Raw genomic sequence first — 22,148 nt, forward strand, 5'->3', positions numbered from 1 at the left:
ATGCAGAAAAATGGCAATTTGCATCCTGGCAAGCATGTTCCCCGCGCATACCCTTGATCCACCGCCGAAAACTTGGAAGGATCCCGGTTTTGCCGGTTTCTATAGTAGTAGACGGTTAGTTATCCAGACAAACAATGCAATGAATGATTCAGAAAAGTCTGTAGATCGGTGAGATGATATCAACGTACATTCCATCTTTTCGGGTTAAAGCATAATGGATCTTCGAAGTTTCTCGGATCTGTAGTAGTGTATCGGAGCCACTCAATAACTTTCCATCCTTTAGGGATGACATAATGTGGAAGTTTTCCTTATCATTAGAACATGACTGTCAAGAACTAACTTATGTTATCTACAAAATTTTATCACCTTGATATTCAATGTCACGGTCGCCAGATCAAAACACGCTAGCCGCCACATTGCCCATTCTGAGTATTTCTTCAACCACCTTAAGAAAAGGGAAAAAGACACAAACAGTCTCTAAACTTTGGCTTAACATGCAATTTAGTTCTTGAACTTTTAATTTATTTAATGTAGTCCCTCAACTTTAGCCTAATGTTCAATGTGATCCCTGAACTTTTAATTTGTTCAGTATGATCCTTGGACTTTGGGTGCATGTTCAATTTAGTCCCTGAGCTATATGAAAATGTTCAATATATTCCATGAACTTGAATTAATGAAAGGACTACATTGAATATTTTCATATAGTTCAGGGACTAAATTGAACATGCACCCATAGTCCTGGGACCACACTAAACAAATTAAACGTTCATGGACCACATTGAACATTAGGCCAAAGTTTAGGGACTACATTAAACAAATTAAAAGTTCAGGGACCAAATTGCATATGAGGCTAAAGTTCAGGGACTGTTTGTATCGTTATCCCAAAAAAAATATATGGATTAATTCAAGTTGAACGTTTTTGTGTTGATGAGAGGGGAATCCTGAGGTGATCATGCAGGAAATGGACCTTGCTCGTGTACTTGTAACATCTTCACTTGTAATGAGCTCCCCGCTCTTGCTCTTGCTAATACCCATGTTTTCATCCTGCAAAAACTCACATAACAAATGAAGGATTATATAAAGCCGTGTTATGAATGTTAAATTTTCAAATCTTTTAAGAACCCAAGATGATACGTGAAAAGACAAAAAAGAGATCCATGTAGTTAACTGATTAATTACCCTGAGTTTATCAAGAACATGTGGGTACAAGGCAAGATAATAGAAGGCCCAAGTGCATCATGCACCTGTGATTGATTCAAAGCCTCCACTAATGAGCATTAGAATGTTATCAACCACCTCATCATCACTCAACTTGTTTTCATTCTCATCTTCGATTTGCATTAGTTCATACATCAAATCACTTGCTCTCATTCTGTTTTCGCTTCCTCCTCTCAAGCTCTGCCCTAAATATCTCCACCAACTTCTTCCTACACTGTGCATCATGTCAAAATATTTAAATAATAAACCACGCCTTGATTTAATAACTTAAACTTGTAAAACTGTTGGCAATGGTCCCAGAAAATCTTTTATGGTATTAAAGCCGAAAATCGAATCTTTAAAATATTTAAATAATAAACCACACTTTCATTTAATAGCTTAAATTTTTAAAACAGTTGGCAGAACTGTAATCAGAAAGTAATTACAAGATTGTTATCCACCCATAAATATAAACAATTTAAATGAGAAATAGGCTCTTTGTATATACGCGATAATATCTGCACGAAGGGCATGATGATAAGTAGTCCCAGGAATGTTAAAGGGTTGGGCTCTGAAACCAAGAATGAGACCATTGAATAGGGAAAGGACCTCGTCCAGAAATGGCCCTGGCTCAATGCTCACAAAGACCTTCCCACTGTATTGGAATATCATCTGTGAACACTTCAAATGTGTTTTGCAATACAAAGAGTGCATCTCATTGTGGCCCAAAAAGATCGTACGCCACATCTATAAAGTCAAGGTACTTATTTATTGATTTATTTTACCTGCTTGACTTCATCATGTGCCGTTGTGTTGTTGCGATCGGCCCATGAGCGGAGGGCGGCGATAATGCGAGGCTAGATGAGAAGAGCGACCTTGTGGAGAGATTTCGGCCAATTGATGGTGGCGGTGATGAATTTCTTGAGCTTGGCATGTTCGTGGGGTGGGGCGGATATGAGGGAGTTCTGTCCTACAAGGTTGTTTGTAGGCCATCTATAAGGGAAAGCATAGTCGGATTGGAATATGAACTTACAAGCAGCCGGAGTGCACGTAATTATTGATGGAATCCCGAACAAATGCGTCCGGCACATAACTATTGATGGAAGCCCATCTTGCTATTTCAAATTTTCGCCGCTCATGTGTCGACTTTTCGTCAAATAAGTATGAACAAAAGCTAGGCCGATGTATATTAGCTGGCCAACAAAAAATTAATGGACGAAAGAGAAAGTTCAAGGGCATGAATTTAATTTAGATCTCAATGTTACCTTAGGCGCTATTGATTGATGAAGTCGTCGGGTCAACGGAGAACCTTGAAGTACCAGAGGAAGGTGAACGACTCTCCAACAAAGGGCAGTCCCGTATTAGCCGGAGGAAGCTTCTTACAGCTCTTCCTAGTCCGAGCTTCGACGGGCCTGACACATCGCAGCTCGCTCCACCACCAAATCAGCCACGTTGCCGGCGGGAGCACCACCACCGACCACGTCAACTACCACAAAACTCCATTCAGTTCGCAGTCGAAGTGTACTTGGGGTGCGCACACTCATTTGTATATATACGTAGCTACGTCCATTGGATTTGCGTACTGTATAGAGGCATGTCGTGCTATATCATCAGGACAAAGAAATCATGCGACGTTGTCTCTGACTTTTAAGATTTGATTCTCAATGGTGAGTAAGTGCGTGAGTGTGAGAGATACCATCCGTCTTTCATCTATCATTTGGCGTTGCCTTTCCCAAATTGGCGACATTTACCAACCACATCCAATCTCAAATTCTTATTTTATTTTTGTGGCTAAGTTAGTTGGATAAAGTGGTCATAATTTCCGGAACAAGACATGAATTGATTCTCTATAATAACTCGAATCATACTTTTTTTCTAATTTCATTATTATATACATATATATTGTATGTTTTACTTATAAAATGGCTACATAGAACAGAGGTATACAAATTGTGTCCTACAGACTTCGTCGTCACGCTAAAAGATGCTAGCGGACACGTTGTTGCCTCAATTTGCTGAAATTGATTAGAGATTAAGGGTTCGCTTGTTTGAAGAAAAATTATTTCCTAAAAATAGTTTTCAACTTTTCGGTGTTTGGATAACGGAAAACTAATTGAGGTACGAAGAACGTTTTCCATGGACCGAAAGTAACAGGCTTAGATTAAGTAAAAACGACTTCCCAACCTGGTAAGAAGGAATTCACTTTCCTAAACCATCAAACAAATGAGAACTAACTATTTTCCTTAAAAATGATTTTCATTGATAATGCTTTCGCATATCATAAAGTTTTCGGTTAATCAAACGCACCCCAAGAGAAGCCGTTACTACTTTAGAAGATGCCTTATATGTCATTTATCATCCTAAAGTGCGTCCCAAGAATAAATCTCAATACTCCCATTTTGATAATTGACATAACTCTTGATAAATGTTACATGCCTCATCATAAATTGGTTAAGGGTTTTTCCCTATAAATCCAAGGAACATTACGATACCCTTTATATATTCAAACTCTACTCATGATTGAACAAAAAGCCGACCATACCAATCACTCAAATAGACTCATCCGGCCCTCACCAATGAAGGCATCCAAATTCCGATCCGACGACCCGCCTCTCGCGGCGGCCGTCTACATGCCTCTCGTAGCTCTCTCGCTCTCTTCCTCATTTCTCTCCCCCCGTCGCTTTCCACATCCATCAGCTTTCTCACGAGCCGTGCAATCTCTTGCCGGGTGACCAAATTCTCAGCACCGCCGCCGCCCTTCTTAACCCTCAACCCAATCTTCCAGTCCTCCGCGATCTGCTTGTTGTTGGGGACTTGGTCCCAGAATATGGGCCACGTCAGCATGGGGACCCCAGCGTAGATGGCTTCCAGCGTGGAATTCCACCCGCAGTGGGTCCAGAACCCGCCCACCGAATGGTGGCACACAGCACAGCACCTTCAGCTGCACGCACCAGGGCACCACCAGGTCCACCAGGTCCATGTCCCCCTCGCATGCGCTCCCGATCAGCGACGTGTCCCCACGAGCCACCCACAGGAACCGCGCTCCGCTGTCCCGCACCCCAGCCACCATCTCCTCCGTCTGAGCCTTGGAGACCGAGAGGAAGCTCCCGAGGGAGACGTACAGGACCGACCCTCCGGGCTGAGAGTCGAGCCACCGGAGATAAGCCCCGTCACCGGCCCCGTCCCCGCCGAAGAAGGGGATGGTGGGGCCAACGCAAGAGGCGGGCACGGAGAGTCAAGATTGGAGGGCGTCCAAGACCGGGGATTCGAGCTCGTAGAAGGAGGTGGAGAGGAAGTAGTCGGCCTTGGAGGCCCAGGCGATGCACTCCAGGGCTCCGCCCAGTATCAGACGCCCAGTTCCCTGGAACATCGTAGGAAGATCGGCAAGCCGGGTCTTGGCGACTCCTGGAATGTAGTCCACTTCCTCTTCTCCGCTCTCTGCTAACACACAAACAAAAAAGATAGAAAACAGGCGAATCCAATCACTGCTTTCCCATTCAAGAATCAAGGAGAAAAATGACCTCTATCCTTGGTGTATGGTTTCCGTTTCAACGCACTTCACTTTCATTACGAGGTTACGATGACCTTACACTCGTTAAACAATTTTTTGGGTTTCCTCACAAAAACTAAAGTAAATTATGTTGTTTCTTCATTCATATTTCTCCATCATTTTCGCCTCTCGGTCGTATGCAACTCCTCCATGAACGAATCTAGACCACACTAATTGGGCAAACGCTGCGGACTCCAGCACCAGATGAGGATGGAGCAGGTAGTTAGGCAGCCTAGGTCCTCCGGAGCACAAGGTTGGTGAAGCATTTAAGTTCGCAATCCTGGAGGGAAAGTGATCTTCCCCGGCCTATGGTGCTTCATGTATTTTATTCCTTAGCAGTAGAAATCAATCCAGGAGCGGTGAGGAGATTTCGTTTTCCTGGGCCATCATGGACGACAGATCAATCGAAACAACCAGTTGCATGAGCCCAGCCCACCGTCAATTTAGAAGATCATCCAGGTGCACAGATCTAATCTCGGTATAATCAAGCCACTTACCGCGCATTGAAAGGCGATCCTTCCCTACTTACGATGGCCTCGACTTGGAGAGATCAAGAACAGGTGAAACAGTGTATTGCTTTCAACAATAATGGTTTTTTTCTTGGACCTTAGCGTTTAGGGGGTCGAACTTCTATTTAGCGGTGAGCATCCCAACTATTTGAAAATATTACCTCATTTTTAAGTCACCCTCAAATTTTTCTTTATATGTTAGAATCTATATCAATGGACTAGGCGTATACATATGTTTATCAGTTCTTTAGTAGGTTTCATTGATCTTTTCAGATGGTATTCTCTTGAGTTTATAAATGAAAATCTCCGCAAGAGTAAGTAATGTAATCGCCTCATCATCTTCCTATAATCATGTAAAGTATTGATCAGTTGGATGCTTTAATTAATCGCGTACAACTAAGACTCTAAACTCCTTTAATTAATCGCATATAAATATTCATGCGCACCTGACAAATCAACCGGATAATGGCCCTTCTGCTGAAGCATCTCGAAATGATGGAACACCGAAAACACCGACACCGACATCGTCTAAAGCGTGGCCACCGGAATATTCCTCCGCTTGCCGACCCTAACCGCCCACAGCACGGACGTGTCTGCTATGATAGCCACCACTGGAAGCTCCAGCCTGCCCAGCAGCTGCTCCACCGGAGCTTCCAGCTTCGTGAAGACAGCTTCAAGGAACGCAGGGAAGTTCTTGGCTTGATGGAGCTCCGACGGTATAACATTGGAGATAGTGGTGAAGCGAACGTTAGCAGGCTTCGGCTCTGAGCCAATGAAGCCAAGCCACTCCTCCGTGACGACGAAGGTGATGAGGATGTCAGGCTTCTAGGAGACCAAGAGCTTGCAGAGGTTCATCATGGGGCTGATGTGGCCTCGGCTGGGGTAAGGCGAGGCCACCACATGGCAAACCGAGGTCGGTTTCGATTCCATGTCAACCGGATCCTGGTCGAAGAGCGTCATATGAGTGAAGAAGCTGCTTGGAGTTGCACCTACACTTACATAATTTTGCTCTGAGTACTTATGGGGGTAGGAAGGAGGATATAACTCCATATCATTAGGGTATGGCCATAGCGACAAATGACGAATATGCCAACTGCGCGTGGAGAAAATTCCAGAGAGTCTGTTTCATATGCCCCCCGACATTTCTATCTACATTATAAAGAAGGGGAAAAGGAAGTTAAAACAACAGAATATAATTCCGTTTGGGTTATGGTTTGATTCTCTACGTAAACCTTTTCATCGCCTCCCAGGTTCCCACAACAAATTAATAAACTTCAATTTGGTTCCACTCTTTTAAATAGTGAATTGACGGTTAGAGAGAGATATGCTCAAGATCACCTTTCATGTCGCGGATTATTTTGGTATAGTGACAACGATGATCCATGTAACCTTGCCCGAAAATGAAAATCGTCTCTCCATCAATATTGTACTTTTTTTAGAAGGTCCGGCATATGTCCTTCAATTAAATTTGACTGTCTGAATGCTAAGTTGGCCCATGTGAAAACATATGTCACATTTTAAATTGTGTATAATGTAATCGCTCATGTGGTTTCAAGTAGGTGCCACGTCGTCAATTAAAAAACAAAGAAAATATATATAAAGGAAGTTTGTGCAAGGCAAGGTGATCAGCACGTCTCGTGGCCCCAAGACCACCTTCTAGTGGCTGCTTGAGGAGGGCAACCCCCACGAGTGGGAGTCGCGCCGCTCTCCGATCCAAATTCAAGAGTCGTGACCGGGGGGCTACGTGAGAGGAAGAGTGTGAGATCGTGAAGCGAGGGCAACCACGGCGCAGTGGTTGCCATTTCTTGGGCCCCTCGACCGACCTGCGTCCCAAATTTTGTTGCTCAAATGGTTTAGGGACGAATAACAAATCATTATAAAGAATAACGAAAATGACATAGATAGTTCCTGAACTTTAATCTAATGTGTAATGTGGTCCATGAACTTTTAATTTGTTCAATATAATCCCTGAATTTTAACCCAATGTGCAATGTGGTTCATGAACTTTTAATTTGTTCAATATGCAATGTTAAATTCAGGATTACATTGAACATTTTCATATAGTCCAGGGACTACATTACATTGAATATGTACAAAAAGTCCAGAGACGATATTAAACAAATTAAAAATTCAGAAACCGCATTTTATATTTAATTAAAGTTTAAGGACAACATTAAATAAATTACTGCGTGTTATTGTACCAACTAATTTCGGACTGAGATGACCTTAAAAAGAGTCATGTCAGTTGGTGTTCTGTAATGGAGAAATGCTAGGCTATTTACCGGAAGTCTGGGTGCTTCATGGGGGCTGGCGCGACGGAGCGAGACCATTATTAAATACTGCAGAGACCTCAACCGTCGCCCACACCACACTCGGCAGAAAGAAGAAAATTAGAGGGGCGGAGAGTCGTTAGTTATATCCACGAGTCCTATAGAAATTTTTAGATGTCCTTGAAGCACGATATTTCGAGCTTCGTGAGTCGTCGATCTCGTTATTTCTCTCAAAAATTTATCTAACGTTTTTCAGAGGTGTTGATACGACTCATTTGCTCAAACATTATAATATGGCACGACTAAAGAGCATATCACATTTTATATCGGAATGTGAAAAGATGTAAAGTATTGATCCGAAGAGTTTTTTTCCAAAAAACCTTTGGCTTTCAGGATGATTCTCCTGCTCCGTTCTCTATGGACTCGTCAATCTGTTTGTTGTCTCATTTCCAGACTCTTCTTTCTCCAACGGATCAATGTTTGCTATGTAACTTTGAGTTGATTTTAACAATGCACGTATGCACCTTGAGATCAATGTGAAATATGAGCGGTTTTGCAGCTTGAGAATGGAAAGAACTTTCACATGAGCATGGTTAGTGGGTTGGCTGCAACTGAGATTGAAAAAACTGCAACATTGGGTCATGAGATTGCTAATAGTTACTAGTGGTTTCTGCATAAGATTCAGCAATTATAATTGATTGTCACAATGCATATTTGCACCATAAAACGTGTCGAATTTTTTAATACATTGTTATATTTATCGAATTTGAGTTTTTGGCTAAAAAAATCAAATTCTACAAATATAACGAATTAAACATTACAAAGCAGACCATCTTACCTTTACCCAAAAAAAAAAAAACATTACAAAGCAGTCGTTTCCATTCAAATTGTTAACGTCCAAATTGTATAAATTGCGGTCATTTTTTCAATTTTAAACAAATTAAAAATTACAAAACTTAAATTGTTCACCCTAAAGGACTTTTAATGTTACACCCCGAAACTCACAAGAAGAGGGGTATGACACGGCCATCCTTCCACCCGAAGAATGTAGCCTCAAACACAACCAAAGAACAAACTCTCAAAAAATCCACGTTGATATCGCTCTCGCTTTATTAGCCATTAACCAAGGAACCTGAACAGATTGGCAAAGAGAGGGACGAGCAACCGCAGCTCAATGAGTAGTGTGCATCTCTTCTAAGCAGATCAAGCACCCACTATACACTTTACAAATCAATATCAAAACTCACTTGTCTCAATTCCAGTATATAATACACATACAAGATAAGAATGAGTTATATATGCTTCAACATAACTATATACATATAAGAAAACTTTCGTTAAATCAACAACTTCATAACAAACATCAACGGTCCAGTCCATTGATCAATCTCAACGACTCACATATCAATTATTTATTCCATTGATTAGTCTCATCATACAACACATCAATGGTCCATTCCATTGATCAATCTCAAATCACATGTCAATAGTCCATCCATTGACAAAATTATTGCTCAATCTCAAACCGACACAACGCCCAGTGACAAGGCGATCAAAATTCCCCCCTTGACAAGGTCTCCACTACAAATCAGTCATCAAGAATTCCACGTTAATGATGGCTCGGCCCACAAGGATATCCTAACCAGTATGCATGCTTACAAGTCCCTCAATAAGCTCACAGTAACACCTAGCATCAACACCAATCCACAACAACATCCTCGATAAAATTCAAAACCAAAACCATAATCAACATCACAAATCAATTTACAAAACAAAGCATAAAATATTTCGCAACTCAACTCATCCATCAGAATGCCTTTTGCAATTCATTTCATAAGCACTTCTTAAACATTTTAAATAACAAATAGGGTATTAAATGCTCGATTCAAAGTTATGCATCAAATATGATATAAGCATCACTTTTCCTCTTTAGCCAAATCACACTTTGCACAAAATATGTTTCATACTTTTCATATTCAAAATATGAGTTTACAAAACTCAAAGGAAAAATAACATCACTCATCTGAGAATGCCCAAACCAAACAATGCGTAGCTAAACGAGATGAAGATCTTGTAATAATAAAGAATCGACGTCAAAACCAAGGAAAACTTTACCTCAACTACGAATCGGCTAATCTACACCTAAACGGTAACAAAACGACTCATATGCGATAACAATCGCCCACTTAAAAAGATTATTCAAGCCTAAACGCAACATAGAACTCATACGCAAAGTCCTAAATTCTCACTTCAACCACACCGTTCCTCTAAACTGACTCCCGTCAAACTCACGGCTCCAAAACGCCATAATCCACCATTCCCAAGCAATCCCAAAGCTCAACAACTCGAAAATCGAACTTTGTGGCTTGATTTTGACAAAACTTTGAATATACGACCTATCTCCGAAAACTACTCCGATTGGACGAACGAGGAGCGCAAGCACTTACCGAGGGTTGTGATACGTAGTTTAATCGACTTGGCGAGGCCCCCGTGGCATGGATGCGCGAAACCCCTCTTGCTTCTTTCTTTTCTTTCCCTCTCTCTCTTTTCCTTTTCTTTCTCAGCGAGCTCCTTTCTTTCCTTGTTTGTCGCGGGGAAAGTTACCAAAAAAGTCCTAAACCTATTACAATTATGCCAATTCAATCCTAAACATTTTGCATTGGTGCCAATTCAGTCCATCCGTCCAATTTTGGCCAACCAACACTAACGTGGACACTGGTCGGCGCTGGCCGTCTGGCCAACGCTAATATGGCAATTATTTTAATATATTCTTTATTTTTTCGAATTTTTTATTTTTATTTATTTTCTTTTTTCTTTTCTTTCCCTTTCCTTTTTTTTTCTTCCCTTCATCTTCAACCTAAAAATGTCTTCCGTACCGTCAAAATTCATCGGTCATCAAGAACTCTACGAGAAAGTAAATCTTTTCCGTTGAATTTCAGTATTTTTCTTGCAATGTGTATTTTTCTCAGTATTTTTTCAGATATACTCTAAAACGTGTCTTGATTAAGGAGACTTATTGAAACGATCCATTTTACTTTGGTACGGCAACTTTTGAACAAATGACACATAACGATAAGGTCGCATTAGAAGATTTACAATGTAAGCAAGCCAATTTAAAAGCGTGCAAAAATAACAAGAGTCTAACTACATTCTGCTGAGTACAATCTTCATTCCATCTGAGGGCCTTGTATGTGGTAGATAATTAGTTTTTGCATCTGGATTTTTCAGTTCCCACCTACAAATTTTCAGATATCCATAAGAACACCTTAGATTAAACACAAAAGAAAGCAAGAAAATCCATAAAAACTTTTATCTGGATGAAACAAAAGCGCTAGGTAATTACTTGTATCCTAAGCACAGATGATGCAGAAAAATAGCAACTTGCATCCTGGTGAATGTGTTTGCGGTGCATATCGTCGATCCGCCCCCGAAAACTTGGTAGGATCCCGATTTTGCCGGTTTCTATGGACGTAAACATTAAGCTATTAAGACAAGGCAATGAATTCTGACCCTAAAGAAAAAAGCAAGGCAATGAATGATTAAAAAAAGTCAGTAGATGGATGAGATGATATCGACGTACATTCCATCTATCTGGGTTAAAGCATAATGGATCTTCAAAATTTCTCGGATCGGTAGTAGGGTATCGAAGCCACACAATAACTTTCCATCCTTTAGGAATGACATAACCTGGAAGTCTTTCTTTTCATTAGAACATGACTGCCAAGAACGAACTTATCATATCTACAGAACCCCCTGTTAATTTTCTTTTCAGTACCTTGATAATCAACATCTTGGTCACCAGATCGAAACACGAAAGGCGACACATTGGCCTTTTGGAGTATTTCTTCAACCACCTCAAGAAAAAAAGACGAATTAATTCAACAATTGGATTTGCGATTGCGGGTTGGGTGTCTTCAACATTTTTGTGATAATGAGAGGGGAATCTTGAGGTGATCCTGGTGCCAGCTCGTGGAGACCATAGGCAGGAACTCAGGACTCGTAGTCCAGAAATTAAAGAATTTGAACGAGAATTTCCATCTTCTATATGTGGTGTCGAGACTCACCAAACATGGGCAGTGATCTGATACCCCAGGTAGAAGGAATTCAACTGAATAGTGGTTAAAATTGTTCTGTCAATCTGCATTAATCAGGACTCTGTCAATGCTGCTTGCTTTAAGATTATTCCCAGGGCTTTTGTTTGTCCATGTGAAGAAAGGGCTTGTAGACAAAGGTTCAATTAGTGCTAGCTCCTCGATCACGGTGTTAAGTTCCTCCATACCTGAAGTCCAACGAACCGTGGAGCCAATCCTTTCACTTGTACTCAGCAACCAGGGCAAGTTTCTAGTATGTCCGACAGAGAAATTTGAAATGTTGCGCCATAGGGACCCTCGTTCCACTTCAGTGTTGTATCCATAGCTAGCCGACAGCAAAAAAGGATCTACCCCAGGTTTTTCAAATAGACAATGTATTATTTGGGTAGATACCTCCAACACTGTTATACTAAGGATGGACTGTTTCCATAGGATCCATATTCTACCCAGGCTGCTGCACATATAGTTATGAGTATAATTCCATCCTTGGAAGCTACTATCAATAACAAAATCAGCATTATCTTCTTTTATTTTGTGCTCAATCAAAACCAGGATTTGGGGATCTTGGGATAGAGCAAAGTCCACCAGTTCCCTTCGTTTAGGGCTGCGATTGAGGCCCCTTACATTCCAAGAGACAATATTCATTTAACAGGAGGCTCCGTAACATCCCCCAAGTCCCCCACAATATCCAAGTGACAGTCCGAAGCATCCGTTCCTTCAAAAAGAGCAAGTCTATCAGGAGGTTCTTCCGACCCGCTCCTATCGAGGCCAGGTAAATCCACAGAGCAACTAGAATTATTAGGATGGTCATCCACTTCCACTGCCAGAAGAGCAAATCTGTTCCCGGAGGCCATTGAAGTGAGAGTACCACTTTTTCTCCTGTGGGATCCTTTCTTCTTGCCTCCAACTAGTTCGAAGTCTGAAGAAGATGGATTAATTTGGTTGGGAGCAGTCGGCGGAGTAACCGAGACATTATTATTTGGCGTCGTAGAGGGAGCACTTCCAGGTGGGACAATGGTATTTTGACCAGCATCTGTCGAAGATTTCTGCCTCATTGTAGTAGAGGGGCCAGGAGTTTTTTTTCCTTTAGGGGCCCATACTACTTTACTACCTGCAGTACAATCCTTGTGACCAAAGCAGTTACATGTTTTGCATTTGAGTGGAATCTAACTATAGTCAACCGTCACCTTGAAGAAACTCATCATGTCCCATGTCAATATTGAATTTATCTAGAAATGAGCTGTTGAAGTCCATAAGGATGCAAACCCTAGCATATGATAGCCACCGTTTTTGTTTAGTGGCTTTATCCATATATAAAGGTCTTCCAAGCACACTACAAGCATAGCTTAACCCAATTTTGGTCCACAGGACATGAGGCACATTATAGAAGCGGACCCAAACAGGCACCGAGGTAACCTTTGCTTTCTCCAACCTAATGAGGGGGTGCCATTTTTGTAGGAACAAAGGTTTCCCCGCAATATCCCAAATTCCCACTTCCATAACCTCTAGTAATTTTGACCCATTGGAGAACCTAAAGAAGAAGTAGCCATCCTCTGTGGCCGAGACATCTAAGAGGTTCTCTTTACCCCACAATTTTTCTACTATGCCTTTTACCAAGTAGAAAGACACATTTGAAGTAAGAAAATATCCAACCAAACAGTGCTCAAAATGAAACTTCCCTTCTTCGATAGCCTCTGGGGGGGGGGGGGGGGCGCGCGGGGGGGCGCAACTACAAGTGTATATTACCATCCTATTAGGTGGGAGGAAATCTAGTTTAGCGGTATGGGCAAGTTTGTCCATGGTAATGCTTTTCCAAGACGCGCCTGGGCTGGCAATGGGAGAACTAGAATTGCAGGAGGGAGGGGGATAAAGCGAGAGTCCAGTAGAGCTTTCCCTGTCATATCATTACTGAAGGGACGTATCGAGAACCGAAACAAAACGATCACGCAGAAAACAGAGAAAATAGACGATGCACGAATTTACCCAGGTTCACCCTCGATTAGGGCTACGTCCTGCAAAGAGATTTCACTATGTTTTCGGTTTACAGCCACTCAACTCGTTACAATGATCAGAAAAACGAGCAAAATATATATATGCCCCAAACGGGCCCAAAACTTAAACCTATATGAAATCTCTTAATCTCGCACTATACGGGTCAGCCCAAACCCGTTGAGGTTGTGGGCGCTGCCCCGAGCCCCGTCCGCTCACCGGCGAGCTGGAAATGTCCACGACCCGTCACGCGAAACCCCTGTCGGGGGCGCCCCGAACCCCGCCTCGCTCGACCGGGCAGCGTGGGCACCCGACGGGGGCACGCCCCCGAACCCCGCATTCCGCACGCATGGGTCACATGTCGTCGGACAACACTTCAGTTTTCCTAAGCTCACGTGGATGTACCCGGTGTGAGAAACAAGGGTCCCCGAAGTATTCGCCAACTCCAACAATTACTGCCCTCAACATCAATAGCAGCACATATGATTTCTCCAGGTTCAGCTGGATTGGTAGAGGACGTGTTTGTGGCCGCTGCCTTTTCTAGCTTCAAGTTGAAGAGGCTGTTTTTTATTTCCTCCGAAATGGCTTTGTTCCTCAATTTCTCTAACGACTCCGGTTTTTGGGCAGTAGATTTCCCACTACGTGTCTGAACCATGTTTGATGAAGCGAAATTTACCGGGGCATAGGAACGGCGATGGTTGTGAGTGGAAGAGACAGGGTTGATTCTGTCATGGACCTGGACCATTGGTGACAACTACCGGCGAACTCTTCTACTGAGCAAAAAACTGGACAGAAGGTGGAGGAGCTTTAGTTGGCGTTGCATCAAACACTTGGTGGGCGCTTGTTTAAGCGGCTCTGAAACTGGTTTAGAGCATGGGTTGGGGAGTGGCTACGGCAAAGAGCTGGACGAGGGTGCGATGGAGGCGGCGTTCCATCTCCAACGTCGGCATCACCCTATCGCGCGTCATCTTCCCAGCTCTCCATCTCCAGTCTTTCTGTTTTTCTTATTTTGTATTTTTAAATAACTAGTAAATTATTGCCACAAAGTAAAATCCATGTGACTTCTCGCCATTTGTTGACTTGCGTGTTGCAAGGCCACTCTATCTTCCTGCGTATGAATATGACTATTGAAGTGTTCCCCTTGTCACAGACTTTCCGGTCCTCATGAACTACCCATGTTTTGACTTGTTCACTCTCTTTAAGGTCCTTCCAGTTATCTTTAGTTTTTTACTTAATACTTCATTCTATCACTGGCAATAAAGTTCTCCCTGTATTTATCCAAACCCTAGACAAGACAACATATGCATTCATGGAATAATTGATATAACCATATGGTTTTGTCAATTTCAAAATATCATAGAAGGTTCTCGACATTTACTGGCGATTTAATTTTTCCAACTATTATATGAAATTAGAAACTTTTATATGTGTGACTTGACAACTTTTCTCCGATTAAGTAACTAACGAATTTTGGGTTACCAACTCTAATTTGAGTTGCTTACTAGGGCTTTTTTTTTTCATATGTGTGAACCTTTCTATTGAGCTAATAATTTTTTTGTCATACTTACCAACTGTTTTTATTTACTAGCAATTTTTAGAAATTACGAACTTCAATTATAATGATTACGAACTTTTCTCCGATAAAGTTACCTACTAGTTTTGCATTACTAACTCTTATTTGAATTAGTTACCAATTTTTATTAATTTATTAACATTGTCAGCTTTTTTATCTCTCACAAAAGAAATTATATTAGCTTTCACCAACTTTTATTTACATTTCTTACCGGCGACTTAAATTTATCTATTAGAGATAAGTGCACCAGAAGTCCTACAACTTATCGCAAAAGTGCCTAAAGCTTTCAAAAAGCGTAATCAAGTCCTAGTACTTGTCAATTTGAAACAATCAAGTCTTTTTGTTAACTCCGTAAATTTGGGTAACGGAAAATGCCGATGTGCCATTTTTTATTATTTTCTCTCTCTTACATGGCATTTTCTATTATATCTTCCCCAAATCTCACTTAAATAAATTTACAAAATAAAAATGCAAATTTATAAAAAGAAACCCTAGCTAAAAAAAGAAACGAGCAACAGGCCCTCACCGACCATCAGCGAGGCCCCGCGACCCTCGTCGGCCCTTTCCGATGATGGGCGGTGGCGGCGGTCCACCAGCAAGGGCCCTATGGCTCTTTTTTTCTTGGGATAAGTGCACCAAAAGTCTTAAACTTGTCATGGAAGTGCAATTAAGTTCTAAATAATGCAAAAAGTGTAAATAAGTCCTAAAAGTTGTCAAATTTGGGCAATTGAGTCATTTCATTAACTCCGTCCAACTTGACTGATGGAAAATGCCAACGTGATTTTTTTATTATTTTCTCTATCCTACATGGCAATTAGGGGTGAGCGCTTCCAGATTCCTTACAGGTTCCGGATGGAACCTGTAACTTACCCTCGAGTACAGATTCATCATTTTTTGGAACCTGGAACCTACCCGTCGATACCTGAAACCTGGAACCTAGAACTTACCATGTTACAGGTTCCAATGTAGGTTCCAGGGTCTAATAGGTTCTTTTTTTTAATTTCATTTTTAGTTAAACAAAATGACAATGAATGCAAAAATACTGAACAAGCTTATCATTCACTAAAGAAAATATAAAAGACTAGTTTTCTTGACATTACGGTTCAAATAAACACAATTAAAATGAGAAGTCATTGCGAGAATTGATACTAGGAGTGAGCAGTTCCATGTTCCATACATGTTTCATTTGAAACCTACCCATGATAATAGGTTTCTCATTTTTTGAAACCTGAAACTTACCCTATCACAGGTTTGAGGGTTGGTTCTAAGATCTACCAAGGTTCCACACATATTATTAATTGAACAATTGCAGTAAATCATTAGTTTTAATAACCACCACTTGCTGTTATGATTCACTGACCACAATGTATATTTAAACACACGAAAAATATGAAACATTATGATGCAGAATCTATTAGTGAAGCGTTTCTGGACCGGTTGGACAGGCAGAAGTCCAAACAGAAGGCGAAACGGTGATGTGACTAGAACCGGCGGACCCAATTGACGACATCAGATTGGGCTCAAATTCGGTCAATTTAAGCGAAACGGCGTTCTGAACAAAACTCACCGCCTTTGGCCATGACTAACGATGGATTTTAGCGATTCGGGATCATTTACATGGATTTTTCTATTTTTTAAGGGCAGTTTTGTAATTTTGATGTTTTATGTTTTCTAATCCTAGTACAGTTTGGTTTAGGGATATATAAGCTTGTTTTAGGGTTCTTTTTTAAGAACAGAACATTATCATCAATATTGAATTTCGAGATTTCTTTCTCTAAGCAATGTTTTGCTTGAATTATTCGCTGAACGCTGCGTCACATTAACAAGTCATAAAATGAAAGCTCAGACTAGTAGTTCCAGATTATACACTCATCATCTAATGTCATAAAACACCGCAGGATCACGCGAAGACATAAATCAAGAAAAAACACAAAAAACTTGTTTAGGTTTCAGGTTTCAGGTTTCAGGTTCTACCTACCAGAACCTGGAACATACTCGTCGAAAAGGTTCCCCAATTTTTGGAACCTAGAACCTACCCTGCATACCTTGAAACCTGGAACCTACAGGTTCCCACCAGTCAAGTTCTCAAGTTCCAGGTTTTACCCCGGAACCATGCTCACCCCTAATGGCAATGATGTGGCTAAAACGATGTTGTTTTGATCCAAAATTGATTTTTAACACAAATTTTATTTAAATTAAATTAAAAAAATAAGATTAAAAAAAAGGAAAGAAAAATCAGGCGATGAGGTCTCCCCAACATCGCTGAGAAGGGCCGGTGAGGGTAGGTAATGGCTGGCAGGAATCGCCGAGCCTCAGCCAGCAGCCAACAACCCTTGCCTAGATCTGGCTAAGGGCCGCCACCGGTGGCAGTGACCCTCGTTGGCGAACCTGCTGGCCATCCCCCACCCTCGCCTACCCTTCTCTACGATATTAGGGCAGTGACGACTCGTCGCCTGGTTTCTCACTTCCTTTTTTCTAATTTAGTTTATTTTTTAATTTAATTTTAATAAAAATTTATTAAAAATCATATTTGTACCGTAATATCTTGTTATCTTTGCCATCTTGTAAAGTCTATTACTCTTCGTTATGAAGTACATAGACATTATGCAATGCTCCTACAGGTATTCTTATCATTGTATTAGGGCCGCCTTTTGCCCAATTTTCGCATTTGTGGTCCCTCTTTGTCAAATTTCGCACGTCATTCCTAATCCAATTTGCATGTGACACGGGTGTTAAAGTATCACATATCACTTATTTATGGGGTTTATATGCTCTTTTTACATACATACATATATATATAATTTCGTTTCATATTATAAAAGTTTTTGACAGCATAAGAATGGCATAAATGTCCAAGTTTGACCACTTTTCGGGCCCGTCGTTACCCTGCTCGGCCCGCCACAGTCTTAGCATCACATGTGCACGACGATGCTACAGCCAGAGAATCGTTTTCACAATACCGAGTGCGAAGAAAGCGAGGGCAGGCAAACTTGTTAAGACTAAGACAAATGCACACGCAACGCGAGTTTAGGATCAAAAGTGTGTCCATAACAAAACCCACTAGAAATCAGCTGCAATCCTAACAATCCTAGAAAACGTGGGACTAAGTAACTAAGGACCAGATTCATACATGTCGACATGCCCAAAATGTGTTGAGGGACGCCTTTCGTTTCACCGTCCGAGCTTCTTTAGCAGCATGCTTCTGCGGTTTAACAATCAGCTGGTAATCACTCGGTGCGTCACCAATCTGGAGAGTTTTCTCTCGGACTTTTGAATACATTTAGACTGGATCACATCGAGGAAGAAGAGTACGATAATATGAATAGCACAGAGGATGCAATTTGCTCTTCTAACTTGGCAAATGAAGAGACCTCTTCACACTCTGCTGCAGATGGTAAGAAAGCAGGAGGATGGAGAGCAATTAAGTACATTCTAGGTAATGTGGTCCTCAATTTACACACCTCACTTCAGTTTCTGCTTATAATAGCTACTCCTCTTGACCATTCGAGTGATCATTTCTCTCTGTCTCCTGTCTCTGTCTAGAGATCTATCATTTGATGCTAAATGTTAGAATTTCTTGTTTCGACTTTGAAGGGAATGAATCTTTCGAGAAACTAGCTTCGATGAGCTTAGTGTCCAACATAACGGTGTATCTGCGTACAGAGTACAACATGGGCGGCATTCTTTTGATTAATGTGGTGAACATCTGGTCCGGTTCCTCGAATGTGGCATCCCTCGCTGGCGCTTTCATTTCTGATGCGTACCTGGGCAGGTTCCGAACTCTCCTTTTTGGCTCGTTGGCATCTCTCTTGGTAACCTCCCTATTCGTCATCCTCGATAAATTTTCCAGGTGTCAATCTCGATTTCGATAATCAACAGAAGTTTTCATTTATAGGGCATGGGGACCATGACTCTAACTGCGGGTATACCACAATTACAACCATCCAAGTGCACCGGCGAATCCAATTGCTCACAGCCTCGGAGTTGGCAGCTTGGTTTTCTCTTTGCTGAACTTGCTCTCTTGGCCATTGGAGCAGGCGGCATTAGGCCTTGCAATATCGCGTTTGGGGCCGATCAGTTCGACACTAGAACAGATAAGGGAAGAGCACAATTGGAGAGGTTCTTCAACTGGTGGTACTTCTCCTTCACCATTGCACTCCTCATAGCTCTCACCGCCGTCGTTTATGTTCAGACTAATATTAGTTGGGTTCTGGGGTTCGCCGTTCCGACCGCTTGCCTTGGATTGTCCATATGCATTTTCTTGCTTGGTCGTAAGACTTATATCTGCAAGAAGCCTCAAGGAAGCATTTTCGTGGATATGGCTAAGGTGCTCGCGGAGGCATGTCGAAAGCGTCGCCAAACTGTTGGACCCGATTGGGAGCAACCGTCCTATGATCCTTCACCAGAGGAATCAGAACCAGGGGTGGTCAAGCTAACTCGTACGTATAGATTCCGGTTTCTGGATAAGGCGGCTCTTATCATCGATCCGAATGAGTTGGATGGACAAGGAATGTCGAAGAATGGTTGGAGGCTGTGCAGCGTCCAACAGGTGGAGCAATTCAAATGCTTGATAGGAATCTTGCCAGTTTGGATAACGGGAATCGCCTGTTTCATAGCCATGGACCAGCAGACCACATTTGGGATTCTTCAGGCTATTCAGATGGACAAATCAATCGGACCCCACTTTGAGATCCCGCCAGGTTGGATGACCCTCTTCTCGATGGTGGCACTCTCGATATGGATCTTCATCTACGAGCGCATTTACATCCCCCGGGTGCGGAAAATCATTAAGAAGGACAAAAGATTGACAATGCAGCAGAGGATCAGCACAGGGATAATCATGTCAATTCTGTGCATGTTGGTCGCTGGAATCGTGGAGAGGAAGCGTCGAGAGTCGGCCTTAAGCCAGGGTTCGTACGAATCTCCGGTTACTGTGGCATTACTCTTGCCGCAATTCGTCTTATCGGGAATGGTAGAAGCATTTGCAGCTGTGGCAGTTTTGGAGTTCCTCACCACACAAATGCCAGAGAGCATGAGAACCGTTGCCGGCGCAATCTTCTTTCTCAGCTTGTCTATTACAAGCTACATAGGCTCCTTCCTTGTCAATATGATTCATCTAATCACTCGCAAGAACGGGAAATCGCCGTGGTTGGGAGGTCATGATCTTAACAAGAACAGGCTCGAGAACTACTACTACATCATCGCTGCTGTTGGTACGGCAAACTTTGTGTACTTCAATTTCTTCGCCTGTCATTATGTGAAAAAGGTCAATCTTTGTGGAGATGGGAGAGAGATCCAGTTGGAGAACCCCGCTGCTTGCCATTGAGTGTTGGAAATATGGGATAAATTGATGGGTGAATGAATGAGAAATTGATGCTCAAAGAACACCTTTGAGTTGGAAGTGGGAAGTGGAAAAATACTATTCCCACATCGGAAAAGAAAGAAGGCTATGGAGTGCTTTATATACAGTTACACTTATTTGAAGTGGTAACTATCATAGCACAAACTCTCTGCCTCGCGCGTAGGCACAGGGGTGCAAATCCGACGCCCGACAAGTTAAAACTTGCGCGCGAGCGCACATCCCGCATACACGATTGCAGAACCGAAAAGTGGGCCTCGCGACGAGCCCAATTTTGCCTTCCGTTATTCGTATTGATTTTATAACGGCAGATTTAATCGTCCGTTATTCATATTGATTTTGTAACGACAGATTTAATCGGCCATTATTATTCCCGAAATGCTCTCCCCTGCGTTCTATCTTTATCGAAATCATTCTTCCTCTGTTTTATATTCTCTGCATTTGCACGGTTTTCGATAGTGTTCAGTTCCGCAATTTGTTCAAGTTCGCCGGAAGCTTTGAAGTCCTGATTACTTCTTAGCAGTCAACCGTTGTATCCTGGGAGACAGACGTTCACGAAACCTCGGACGCGTCCTGAAGGGAACGAATCTGTTTTAAGGAAACTGTGTCAAACACAGGCCTCGGTATTCATTTGTCCCCTGCGTTCTATCTTTATCGAAATCATTCTTCCTCTGTTTTATATTCTCTGCATTTGCACGGTTTTCGATAGTGTTCAGTTCCGCAATTTGTTCAAGTTCGCCGGAAGCTTTGAAGTCCTGATTACTTCTTAGCGGTCAACCGTTGTATCCTGGGAGACAGACGTTCACGAAACCTCGGACGCGTCCTAAAGGGAACGAATCTGTTTTAAGGAAACTGTGTCAAACACAGGCCTCGGTATTCATTTGTCCCCTGCGTTCTATCTTTATCGAAATCATTCTTCCTCTGTTTTATATTCTCTGCATTTGCACGGTTTTCGATAGTGTTCAGTTCCGCAATTTGTTCAAGTTCGCCGGAAGCTTTGAAGTCCTGATTACTTCTTAGCAGTCAACCGTTGTATCCTGGGAGACAGACGTTCATGAAACCTCGGACGCGTCCTGAAGGGAACGAATCTGTTTTAAGGAAACTATGTCAAACACAGGCCTCGGTATTCATTTGTATCGATTCCAACTTTGTTATCGCAATTTCGTTTATTTGCGATTCTGTATTGATTGTAATTTTTATATTAATGCTGATTTGAATTTCGCAACATTGAGGAGATATATTTGAATGTAAAATTTGACGACAGATATTGAACATATCGGCGAAATACAGCATAGAAACGTATCTAAAACCACACGACTCGCGCATTTTTGAAGACCTGATCCGAAATTCTACTTGATTTGGGCTCCAAGATCAATAGTAGTATAATTACCTAACTGCTAAAGACGTCCGCGGACAATAATTAGTATGAATTGTTCAGTCTGCCACGTTAACGGTAAATAAGAACATGCCTTTTCCTTAAAGACAGTAGGCAAAATTCACAGACTGGGAATTACATTCTTTCGCCTAGCCTGATTGCCATTTTTCTTTTTGCAGCACCCTAGGTCCTTGCACTTCTCCTAACTTCTATAAAGAACGTCATTACACACAAC

At 41.9% G+C, this 22,148-nt stretch overlaps 1 protein-coding gene and 1 pseudogene across 1 annotated transcript; one reads left to right on the plus strand and one right to left on the minus strand.

Moving 5' to 3' along the window:
- Positions 1-3,742: 3,742 nt before the first annotated feature.
- LOC115678739 (UDP-glycosyltransferase 87A2-like) lies at positions 3,743-6,186 on the minus strand (annotated as a pseudogene).
- Positions 6,187-18,289: 12,103 nt separating this feature from the next.
- On the plus strand, positions 18,290-20,505 carry LOC115678946 (protein NRT1/ PTR FAMILY 2.8). Its single transcript, XM_030602462.2, has 3 exons — positions 18,290-18,615; positions 18,774-18,991; positions 19,075-20,505. The coding sequence occupies exons 1-3, from the start codon at positions 18,498-18,500 to the stop codon at positions 20,503-20,505; spliced, it is 1,767 nt and encodes a 588-aa protein (XP_030458322.1). The 5' UTR covers positions 18,290-18,497.
- The last annotated feature ends 1,643 nt before the right edge of the window (positions 20,506-22,148 follow it).

Source organism: Syzygium oleosum, unplaced genomic scaffold, assembly GCF_021117445.2.
Source record: "Syzygium oleosum isolate NSW1041296 unplaced genomic scaffold, Sole_v2.1 Sole_v2.17, whole genome shotgun sequence".
Lineage (NCBI taxonomy): Eukaryota > Viridiplantae > Streptophyta > Magnoliopsida > Myrtales > Myrtaceae > Syzygium > Syzygium oleosum.